Source organism: Silurus meridionalis, chromosome 9 (assembly GCF_014805685.1).
Source record: "Silurus meridionalis isolate SWU-2019-XX chromosome 9, ASM1480568v1, whole genome shotgun sequence".
Taxonomy (NCBI): domain Eukaryota; kingdom Metazoa; phylum Chordata; class Actinopteri; order Siluriformes; family Siluridae; genus Silurus; species Silurus meridionalis.
In genome coordinates, this window is record NC_060892.1 from 12,627,309 (window position 1) to 12,639,816 (window position 12,508).

At 35.5% G+C, this 12,508-nt stretch overlaps 1 protein-coding gene across 1 annotated transcript; it reads right to left on the reverse strand.

The window, feature by feature from the left end:
* Nucleotides 1-245: 245 nt before the first annotated feature.
* Nucleotides 246-9,381, reverse strand: LOC124391357 (adhesion G protein-coupled receptor G3-like). Its single transcript, XM_046857883.1, has 14 exons — nucleotides 8,872-9,381; nucleotides 8,072-8,162; nucleotides 7,543-7,755; nucleotides 7,216-7,390; nucleotides 6,984-7,134; nucleotides 6,788-6,904; nucleotides 6,561-6,683; nucleotides 5,414-5,462; nucleotides 5,017-5,123; nucleotides 4,753-4,871; nucleotides 3,755-4,023; nucleotides 3,198-3,303; nucleotides 2,772-3,052; nucleotides 246-809 (listed from the first exon to the last, which is right to left on the reverse strand). Exons 1-14 carry the CDS (start codon nucleotides 8,905-8,907, stop codon nucleotides 682-684), a joined length of 1,965 nt encoding a protein of 654 aa, XP_046713839.1. The 5' UTR covers nucleotides 8,908-9,381; the 3' UTR covers nucleotides 246-681.
* Between the last annotated feature and the right edge of the window lie 3,127 nt (nucleotides 9,382-12,508).

Here is a 12,508-nt window from a genome sequence, read left to right on the forward strand (position 1 = left end):
TCCAAAACTCGTGCTTATTTTTCTTGGCTACAGCGTTATGGGTTAGTCAAAGAAACTTAGAAATGAGCATCAGAAAATAATAAACACATAATCCACAGTCTCACACACGCAGTAATACCGGAAGAATGCAGTGACGTGCTGTTCCCAAAATGCCGCTCTGCTCTTAAAGAAGCCACAACATATTTCACCCGTTATACCGCGTAACAGACACTCTCTTTCAGTAAAGCCTGTGTAAAGTTCATTAGTTTCAGTGTAGACAGGCGGCTTTTACACAGGTGCGGCTTATTTATGTTAAAAATAAAAATATTTATAAAATTCAGTGGGTGCGGCTTATATACGGGTGCGGAAATCCGGAATTTACGGTAATTTATCAGGTGATAGGATATGATGAGAAATTAATGTCTCAGGTCTAAAACATAATAGATACTTATAAATGTTATAGTGCACAATCAATGTTTCTGAAACACTGTGTATCATTACTTTTGTAACGTCAATAATAAGGAACTTTTAGCTCAATATGGAAAAGTGAACTGTGTATTTGATTATGAAATTTGTATAATTCAAACAAACACAATTTCTATCAGTATTCTCTTAGTGGTAACATGATATAAGTAAATATTTATGTATCTATCACCAAATCACCACTAAATAACATGCATCATTAAATAACACAATATATAATCAGTCGGTAAAGCTGCTTTCATAAACATTCCTTATTGCTCTAGATGATGTGGACATAGTCGAGTTTTCTTTCTTGAGAGTCTTGTTTTTTTTGACTGTACCACAAAACCACAGGAACAGAAACAAACCTAGACATCGAAAATGTAAAAATTAACATCATGCACTCTCACAGAAAAATTTTTTCCCATCAGAATCAGAATCAGGTTTATTGGCCAAGTGTGTTGACACACACAAGGAATTTGGTTCCAGCTGTTTGTGACTCTCAAAAGTACAGACATAAATAAAACCTATACATGACAAAACAGACAAGAGAAGACAAAAACAGACTATACAAGACAATACAGACAATGTGAGACAGTATAGAGTATAGACAGTGTGGGTAATAAATAGGGATACAGGGATACAGATCAGTAATGTAATGAATGGATCCCTACAAAAAACATTACAAAGTAGTTTCCTTGCTCAGTTTGATCAGTTTTTCCTTCATCTACACCAGGTTTTGTCCAAAATAGGCCCAAACTGCGGCCCGTCATACATTTTTAATTGCCATTTATAAAAGTCTAAATATATAATTGTCTATGGCTCTCACCTAATATTTGCACTTAACTGTATTGTACTTATTAGGTTTAACACTAGGTGGAGCTACAGTCTTGAACAAGGCAACTTCTCCACAAAGCAAACAAAAAAAAAGTGAAAAATGAGTGCAGAAAGTTTCAGACTCAGTGGAAAAATTTATATTTTTTCATCAAAACCACATTCCCTATTTCTCCTATCTCTCCCTTCATACAAGACAATGAAGAGGGATCAGCATCCTGAAAATTGATCTGAGGCTGTCACTGAGAGCATGACCCACCAACCTTTTTGTAAAAAATAAAATGAAAATCTACTAATAGAGAGCTGTGATGGAGTCATTTTTCCTTCAAACATGTTCAATTATTATTCAAATTATTTGATTTGACCAATATCAGTGCATTAAAAGTGAGGCAGTATACCTCACAACTAGTGAGTGGCTCAGTTCTTCGTATATTTTTCTGTATGTGGCCCTCAGGAAAAAAGGTTTGGACAACTGTGGTTCTCTGTTTAGATTACAAACAACCTGATTCACGCAAAACTTATTCAGGTTCAGGTGTTAACTGATAGCTTTCTGGAGGCGAGAGTTTTATCATTAAACAGACATGCAATTTTTTTTTTACATGTATCACACTGATATAAATACAGACTTTGTTCAGAAATTAGTAAATTGTATGATCAATTAGTGTAAATGTATTTTTTGGCAAATTATTGCACAGTTATTGGTTAGGTCATGCAATTAGGATGTAATTAATGTAATTTTTTTAGGCATATTTTCATATAAATCCTTGCATATGTAGTGTTTACACTGTAAGAATTTACAGAATGCCTCAACCCAGTTTCCATCCCACGCTAAATTAAAATGAGCTCATCCGCAAAAATGTAGTTTGATTTCAGTTGGATCAATCTTAATCATAGTCTTAATTTAATTATGCTCGATAGTGGTATCACCCCACCATGTTTACATTTCAAAGCTAAATCCCATCTACACTTCAAAGGGAAGAACAATATAAAATGTCTGGGCAGAGTTTGTTTTGCGTTCTTTCTGACTACATTGAACCCAAAGTACGTCATGTATTTTGTCACTGCTATACTGTTATGAACTTCTTCTTCATTACTGTCATCATTGTCCTCATCTGTTTTTTTTACAACACTTATGGACAAGCTCTTATTTTCAGGAAAATAAAATATGTAAATCACCTCCATGACATGACATATTTACATAATTACACAGTCTAACTGCAATCTCATTTTATCGATTTTTGCTGCTCTTTACACGATTAGCTGTATTCAGTGCAGCATGCCTCTAGTTTATCTTGCTTAATTCGTCTTTGAATTTTTGCTTTATTTTGTTTAAAAATGTGTAATATTTTTAATATTTATATAATAAAAAATAAAGATGTTTGTAATATGTTGGCTCTTCTAATTTGGTGTTAAATGTAAGTTAATATAAGAAAAGAAAATCTATAAAAGCTATATGTTTAATGATGATTGTAGTACAGTGCTGTGCATTGCAGTACCTTGCAGGGAGTTGCAGATGCAGAAGAGGTAAAGAATGGGGTAGTTTGTGTATCCTGAGCTGAGGAAAATCAAACCCCATGTCATTCCTAGCAAGAGGGTCAGGCCCAGAACAGTGCACATGTCCTTAGAAGATGGAAGCCTCCTGCCTTTTTTGTTCAAGCATCGCAGCTTAAATATTTGATGTGCCACTACTGCCAGAACACATGTGTTGAACAGGAATGTTAAGGAGAAGTAGGAGATGTTCATGCCATACAGAAATTGAGTGTTGATAATCCAGCAGCTGTTTAGCAGAAATTTTGTGTTATTTAGGATCAGACAGCACGGGCAGTTAATTATTATACGTATATGGTAATATTGGCCTTTCAGTACATTTTTTAAGATTTCTTGCTATAAGCTACAGGTTTTTTTTTAACACATTTACTTACAAGTATGTAGTTTCGTTTGTGTTTGATAAATTGAGCTCTTTCCGGCCATAAAAAGGCATTCTGCCAAACACACACAAGCTTCCTCCAACAAGGACAGCAGGCACTCCTGGGAAAAAAAAAAAAAAACAATTCAGGACCTCATGTGTGTTATCTACTCTACACGTAACTCAGTGGCCACATTAATAGGAACACATTCACGCACACTGTACATTCATGCAAATATCCAATTATCTACTTATGTGGCAGCAGTGCAATGTACTAATCATGCAGCTCAAAGTTTTTTTTTTAATATTAATATTGTAGTCTAGAAACATCCCTCTCTATCTGCAAAGTGCATAACTCTAAGCGTATTTTTAGCTCTTCAGATGCAGTGAGTCTGCATTCCACTGCTGACACCTCATTATTGAATGAACAAGTGGGTGTGTATGTCTTCCTAATAAAGTGGAACTTTTAATGTAACATACTTTATTTGAATTAGATAGTCATTACTTATTAGGCTAAAGCATAAGCTATTGCAGTGTGTTTTGCAATGTAGAACACATGCTTTGATTCCTCACCCCAACCAAACAGTGACAGCTTGAGAAGGTAGTGCTTGATGTAAGTGTTGAACACTTTAATTAGAAGCAAGTACAAGTGTAAAGCTTCAATGGTCATCCAGGAGAAACAGGCTAGGAGACTGTACTGTATTATCACTGCTATTAAGACACAGACATTCCCTTGAAACAATGTAGCTCCCCATTCAATGAACAAGAAACTGGTGTTGAGGAGGAAGACAGCCACACTCAAAGACATGTGTATACCCATGGAAGTGTCTTTGTATGAGCTCCTGAAGAAAAAAAAGAGTATACGTATTTATCTTTGTGTTGTATTTATGGATGGTGTTGAATATTATCTACTGACAGATCATGAATATTTTTGTATTTATAGAATGGTTTGGATCCTTTTTTCATTTTTGAAAGAAGTAGGATTCTTCAGACCGATCACCTTTACTGTAAAATGAAGCATTTTTATTCTGATGGTAGTTGTTTCCATCATGATGACCATATGTGTCATGAAGATAAAAGTTGTGTTTATGGAATGTTTTTTAAAACTTGGTCTGACTTTTTGTATTTGACTGTGATCACTAGATACATAAATAAGATAATGAGATTACTGAAGATGAATCTATAGGTTCTGAAGTCAATAATTATATTATTATTATTATAATTGGGCATTTTTGTGAGTTATGGCTCTTGCTCACAGTCCCAAACATTGTGATCTTAGTGGTGCTTGGATTGAACTTACACCCTTTCTGGTCTGTAGCCACAAATCACATGAACCTTGGACCACAACTGACCCCTGCTTATTGCCCGAATTGTGGAAATACATGAAACAATTATTGCTTTCTCAGCTATGTACACATCTCTTAGCGCATCTGCGACAATTAACTGTGTAATCCTATTTCACTGTTTTTTGCTATATACACTGTTTTTTGCTATATACCTTTTTTTAATTTGCTCATAGCCATTTTAAATGCATGATAAGTACTGTATATCATAACATTTATAATACCCACTTCATGAAAACGTAGAGGAAGATGGTGACTGCTGAAAAAAATGATGAAAGACTGCAACCTATGTAGGTAAGAGAGGACAAGATTTTCCACTGCCAAGGATCAATTTGTTTCATGTCAACCTAATAGAAAACACACACACACACACACACACACACACACACACACACACACACACACACACACAGACACACAAGCAGAGAGAGAATACTTATTTTGTAGCAAAAAAAATATATAACTTCTTCATTTCAGTAATTCAGTGCTTACCAGAAGTACAGCAAAGGGGGTCATATGATTATATGAGCAGGTTACAGTGTTGCTGCTGTTAAAGTTCTCCAGGTTAGTGAAGGAACCCATGTTATTCCACTCCAACCCTATTTGCAACCAAATAAAACTCTGCAGTTAGTTTTAACTTAAAGTCACCAATAGCTAGGGTAGTATGTGTACACATCATAAATGGAAATGTAAAAATGTATAATACTAATAATTGATAAAACATTTTTATTATTTTATTTCCTAGGTTTATCAACCTGACACATGCGTCATTACTAAAATTCAGAAGAATATAAAGCTTGTAGAGCACTCTTGATATCATCATTTTCAATCAGGTTCTTATACTACCACTAATAACTAAAACTTTGCAATACTGCAAAAACCTACATACCAGGATTAGCATTCACATCATAGAACTGACATGACAGGGTATGGTTTATCTGTGAGAACAAACACAAGGGCAGAATGAACAAAAATGTTCCTGTGATTATGTAAATAAATATGTAAAAGGTTTTCTACACATGAAAGTGTAGGTTGTAAACATTGGAAAAAATATTTAATCACAGTCTAATTGTGCATATATATATATATATATATATATATATATATATATATATATATATATATATATATATATATATACACACACACAAATACACACAAAGTGGATTCAGCCACAACTTGTCACAAAGTTATATGTAGTGAAATAAAAAGTGGTTAGCAGCTAATGCTAGTGCTATTAATTCTTTCGTGTTTTATGTCCAGCTTCAAAAGATTTTCCTAAAAGGAAAAAATCCTGACAATTCTGCATATCAAGAAAGTGAATGAATGAAGGCTGGAAGGAATAGACATTTGTTAAAGTATGCTAAAATAAGCAGAACAGTTAAGTAAAACATAACTTTAGAAAATGTTATATTTAAATGCAAATCTGTCAGGCGCAAAGAACGTACTGGAAACCGAAGTGATTTCAACGATGGCCTTTTAATAAGGAACAAAAAGGGCAAGGCAGAAAGCACGAAGAATAGCACCAAACAAAGGTAAACTAAACCAGGAGAAAACTGTGGCAGAGTGAGAGCAAATAACACACAGAATCTTGCACGCTAATAGAAACCAAACGGAGTGGCTTGGGTAGTCCGAAATGTTCATTAGCCTAAGCTGTAGAACGGACAATGAGCTTGTGGATAAACAGGGTTATTATAGTGTGGTGACTGATTTGGACCAGGTGTGGATGATTAGTAAGTTGGTGAGCTGCTTGGAGTAATTGGAGGGTTTGGGGATGGTGTGGCTGGTGGATCCCTGACAAAATCACACACACACTTACATACGCATCTGTATTAGCCAAATGGGGTCTAAAAATGTAAACTAATTTATATTCCATTTATTTAATCAATTTGAATATATATATATATATATATATATATATATATATATATATATATATATATATATATATATATATATATATATATATACATATGTGTAAAGTTTATATCACATGATCTTTTTATAAATGTAACTAACTACAGATAATCACTTACAGGGATTATGCCATTGCTTTTCAGTGTAAAGTTGATAACAAGGTGATTAGACAAGTCCTTAAGCTCACGTCCGACAGTTTCAACACGGATGACATTGGACTTCAGCACAGTGCTCTCGTCATCCTGTGAGGTGTGAGGTAAATGAATATAAATTTTAAATCATGGGGGGAACTTGAGTTAAAATGTATGTCATTTGAAGAGATTATGAAGGTTTATAAAAGTCTTACTATAAACATGTGAGCAGAAGTATATGTCACTATTCCAACTTTGCGCTGACTCTCTAAGACATTCGCAAAAGGTTCAATTGGGATAAATAAATCTAAAAGCTGATCATCACCAGGCACCTATCACACAGTAATAACATGCCCATTAATGTTTTATTCTTTAGATATTAATCACCTGCACATGTGAGGTAAGTGTTACCTTTGGAGCAGAGAGCTTTACATGGCCGACATCTGTGGTGTTCATCATATCCATCTTCACTACAGTCATGCTAAATTGTTCTAGGTCATAATCTTTAGTTGCTCCAATAAACGATGAGTTGATCAGAGCATCAATGTATATTTTCTCTGCCCTATGTTACACAAATATTTTTCAATTTCAGTTTGTGGACACTTACTGATAAACTAAGAAGTGTATTTAATATTTTTCATACCTGATGTAAACTTTTTTAATGGTTCTTTCTTTAGCAAACAAATCAGAACACATGCGTTTTATTTGTGTAACTCTATTCAAATCTCTCAGGTTTGTAGACTTTGATGAATTTTCTATCAGTGCTGTTATTTCCATCACTGTACAGTTTGTGACATTACATGTAATATCCTGAGAACCTAAAGATTAGTCAAAAATAAACAAGCAATCAAGAAAAAACAACAAAAAAACATAAAACACAATTATCATTTTTAACAGTTACCACAGGACAGTTTAAATTAAGACAAGAAATTACAAACTTGTTCAGGAAAAAATTCTTATTGTGGCTTACCTATTTTGAAGACAAGTTTTTTGCTTTGATTTGTGATGGAATAGGTTTCAGATACAATTGTTGTATTTAAAATATTTGTTATATTTATGTTGCGATGATCAGAGTTGCATTCTACATAACACTGAGAATCCACCCAGCTACAGAGCACTGTACTAAAGTTCTGTGCAATTTTTATTTCTGAACTGTTGTAGAGAACAAGGTTCTCAGTTAAACCTGCATAAACAAAAGAAATAATGTTAATAATTTAAAAAAATTAGATTAAAATAATAAAGAAAAATGAAAGAAAAAGAAAAAACAAGCAAGTGTAACAAAAGGTAATGAAATATTGTTTGGTACTGTACAAAAATGTACCCAACAAAAAAAATTATAATAATAAATTAAAGACTTAAAAAACACACAAAATAATAATACATAATTATTTTATTGATCTTATGTCTTTGACATTTTGCATTTGTTCATTTGATGTCAGAAAAAAACACATTTGTTTAAAGTCTATTTAGTGTGAACTTTAATACTTTTATATCTTTACCTAATCTGTATGATGAATTACAGTTTGAAATACCATTAACTCCAGAGACCAGCAAAACCATAAAGTAGAGGAGCGTCATATCAGTGGCTTTCTGTTATGAATAGACAGATAGATAGACACTCAGACACCAACTACACATTTACATTTCACACATTTACCAGATGCCCCTTATCCAGAGCAACATACAAAAGCGTTTTTTGAAGTCTCTATTAAAGAGTAAATCAACAATTGTTCACTAGGTTGCAATTTTAGGATACCACCAGTATAAACTCTGTTGAGAATAATTATGGCACTCAGTTTACTTACTTTTTATTTTGCTTTACACCTTGATTTAACTTTTTTCCTTTGGCATCCTTTGTCACATAATGACACATCACACATACATACACACTATACAGACTATACAGATTAAACTATACACACACTATACAGACTAAAATATATTCTACATATTTTGTCTACAGTAAATTGTACATTGTAAATAATCCCCCCCCATACTTTTCCTTTTTCTTTTGTCTTCTGATGTATGTTTTTTGTAGTGCTGTACTGTACTATACAGTACCTGAGCCTCACAACAAGAATTCTGATGTACAATTGTCACTGACAATTTTGTATCACAAAATCCACTTGCGAGATCACAAACTCATCATTGTTACTTTGTTCAGATAAAAGAACAATCTGTCTAAATAATCTGTCTAAATAAATGATCTTGCCATTCTCTAAAAATAAAACAATCATTCCACTTAGTTAATGAACACCACATGCTCATGCAAAATTAAAAACATGAAGTGTAAACTTACCAAAATCTGTGCCACAAAATAAATCGCAAAATTCATACGGTATATGACAATCAGTCGCTTTGTGTAAGAATAATGAAATTATTCAAACCTAACGGCAATGCTGGTGAGAGATGAGATGTTGCCTTATGTCCTTTTGCTTTTAACAAGTCAAATTTTAATTTGCATTTTCCAAATACCAGAGCATCAGGTCTGGACATGCGCATTGTTCCACATATCCAGAATACAATGCTTCTTTTTTGTGTGTAGATTATTCAAATATGTCATGGATCTTTCTGGTAAACTATTCTGTAGCATTAAAAGATGTCTAGTGTAAGCAAATTTGTGGAAAAACTACAGAACAGTACTGAACATAGCTGCAGACATTACCAAAGATCAAACTACTGTACCCTATATGTACAAACGTTTGTGGACACCTGACCATAAGAATCATATGTGCCTTTTGAACATCCCATTTCACATGTTATAATAACTTCCTTTCTTCTGGGAAGATGTTGCACTAGATTTTGGACTGTGCTTTGGAAATTTGTGCTCAATCAGCCACAAGAGCTACTTAAATTAGAAAAGTCAGATACTGATGTAGGGTGAGGAGGCCTGGGCTAAGTGTTCCAATTCAGCCCAAAGGTGTTCAGTAGGGTTGAATTCAGAGATCTGTAGCAGGCCACACAAGATCTTCCACTCAAACCCATAAACCCGTAAAGCATATCATCATGGAGCTCACTTTGTACATAGATTTTGTCATATTAAAACAGGTTTGAGTGCCTTAGATCAAGTGAAGATGAAGGTCGATGCTACTGCATCCAAAGACATTCCAGACAATTGTGAGCCTCCAAGATTGTAGTAACAGTTTGGAAAAGAACCACATATTAATGGAAATGTCAGGTGTCCATATATCTTCATTTACAAACAAAATGCAACATTTAAAGCAGAGATTAAGTTAAAAGTATTACAAAACCCTCTTTTAGCTAAGACCTGTATTTGAGTCAACTAATAAGAGTGCAGTAAAGTCTCAAATGAGCCAGAATCTGTGAAGTGCAAAATGGATGCTCCATGGACACAACTGATAAAAAGCCATCGAATGGTTTACTCCAAGGTTGATAGTACATTGGGTATAGTGCAGTATATGGCATAAAGTGTCTGATATTCTGCTCAGTTCTTTTAGTTCTGTTCTAATCTTTCTATTCTGTTTCCTTTTTTTAATCCATACAATTGTATTTTTGAATGATGCATCACATTTAAAGCCAGTGCTTAAAGATATAAGAAGTTTCTTGCACAGTGTAACTTTATACCACACCATACTGCACATGGACACTTTAAAGACAATCACACTAAATCACTTTAATTTGTACTGTCAATATTTATACTTTTTTATTTATCTTAAATTCTATTTAATTTTATATGCTTAAATGTTGGACAGTTGTACAAAGTAATTGTGCATGTCGTACTCTGTGTGTATGTGTATGTGACAAAAAAAAAACAAAAAAAAAAGTTTATTGCCTCAAATCATTTCAGCTGTTGCCTTTTAATTTGATATTTGATGCACTGGTTGTTTACACTATTTTTTATTTATATCCAATTTCTAAAATAAAGTAAAAATATATTTCATATATATATTCATATTTCAAGCCAAAAACGATTAAATAATTGAGTCGGCCAACAAAGTAATTTACACATAACTCTGATACTTAAAGTAAGCATAATTCTCAAATGAATTCTAAACCTAACAGAGATTTGAAAAAAACATTTTTGATGGCCTGATAATTCAAAGGCTGTTGAATTGAACCATATTATATTGTAGCATGTCAAACATCAAAATTACTGTAGAATTGTCAAATACTACAGTAATGTTCTAATCAATCAAAACCACATAAAGTAATAGATAAAAAAATGCTGTACATTGCAAACAGTTTGTACACATCTGACCATCACACCTCTATGTGGTTCTTCCCTGATCTGTTCTTTACAATTACAATTAATACTCACTAATGCTCTTGTGCCCCATACCAACGCTTCAAACCATCGAGTAGAATGGCTTCCCAGAAGAAGAATTAAATGTAGTTAAACGTTTGGTCAGAAACTTTTGTCCTCACTTATTCAAACAAATACAGTTATGTTGGAATTCTGTAACTCAACTAGGGTATGTTGTTCTTGACCTTGTCTCTCTACCTATCTTACATTTCTTCCCTCTCATCCTCCTTCTATTCTACAATAGTTTTTTGACAATTAGAATGATTCACATTAAACAGAAAGCTTTGTCATTCTTTCGCCAGCCAAACCAAAACAAACATTTATGCATGACGTGAATTTATTATAATAAATATTCAAATCACTTAAAGAGGAATATGTTGCCACTATGATGGCCAGACTATTTGCATGGCTTTTGAACCAACCTGCACAAACATTTTATTAGTAGTGCTTGTAAAAGCACTACTCTTACAATGCTGTGGCCCATTAGAAACCATTGGGAAAGATTTTCGGCGCTTCACTGTTCCTGCATTTTTTGTCCCAGCACCACGGGTGATACCTCAAAACGTGCGGCCTGTTTGCGTGACGTGTGGTTTCAAACGCCGAATCATTCGCCCCGCCCCTTTTCGATCACGGGACCAAAACGTGCGTCGGTTTATTATTATTCTTTATAATAATTTTTATTCTTCTTACTTCTTCCGCCGATTTTCGGCAATTAATGCGGGTCGTACCGTATATCCCAGCACCACGGGTGATACCTCAAAACGTGCGGCCTGTTTGTGTGAGGTGTGCTATTACTTTTATAAGGAATCCGCCCACACGTTTTCGCTCACGTGACGAAAACGTGCGTTTTCCCATAGACAATGAATGGGGAACAACTTTCGATCATCATATCTCGGCCATCGAGCGTCCGACACGCACGTACGGCATATCGACTCGTAGGGGGTCCGGAGCGGGTCGCGACAGTATGGTTTTGGAATTCCGGATCCGCTCGGAATTCCGGGAATTCCACGTCAAACAGGCCCCCATAGAGAATGAATGGGGGAAAACGATCAAAAAATCCCTGCTCGGCCAGTGTTCGCCCGACACGCGTTTTCGGCATATCCAACCGTCCGGGGTCCGGGGCCGAACGCAACGATGCCACCCGCTTCGTCGAATACCCCCGGCAAGGTGGGGCAAAGGGGCAAAAACCCTCAAAATTTCTAGATTACATCAAATCTATTCCGTTTTTTGGCTTTTTAAGGCCCCCCGTTCACCCGACACGCAAATGCGGCATATCCCCTCGTCCGGCCTGGCCTCCCGGACGTCCCGGTATTTTTTTCGGAATTTTAGACCCCAGGGGGCAATAGCTAGGGGGCAAAAAGTGCCCCATTGAAAATGAATGGGGAATTTAAAGATCGAGCCGCGGCTCGGCCCTCGAGCGTCCGACACGCACGAACGGCATATCCACTCGTAAGGGATCCGGAGCCGGTCGCAACAATATGTCTCGGGAATTCCGGATCCGCTCGGAATTCCGGGAATTCCGCGTCAAACGGGCTCCCATAGAGAATGAATGGGGAATCCGAGCCGCCGCAGATCGGCCGGCGTTCGCCCGACGCCCTCGTACGACGTATCGTCTCGTCCGGGGCGGAACCCGGATCGCGCCCGTACGCCCCCCGTCCGTCGGATACCCCCG

What these genes read in the sequence shown, in the direction of transcription:
- LOC124391357 (XM_046857883.1), bottom strand. Translation starts at nt 8,907, where the DNA reads ATGAATTTTGCGATTTATTTTGTGGCACAGATTTTG. An exon ending in TTCCTCTACGTTTTCATGAA is followed by an intron (nt 4,024 to 4,752) that starts GTGGGTATTATA and finishes TTTTTTCTTCAG; the next exon opens with GAGCTCATACAAAGACACTT. An exon ending in ACAAACGAAACTACATACTT is followed by an intron (nt 3,053 to 3,197) that starts GTAAGTAAATGT and finishes TCTGCTAAACAG; the next exon opens with CTGCTGGATTATCAACACTC.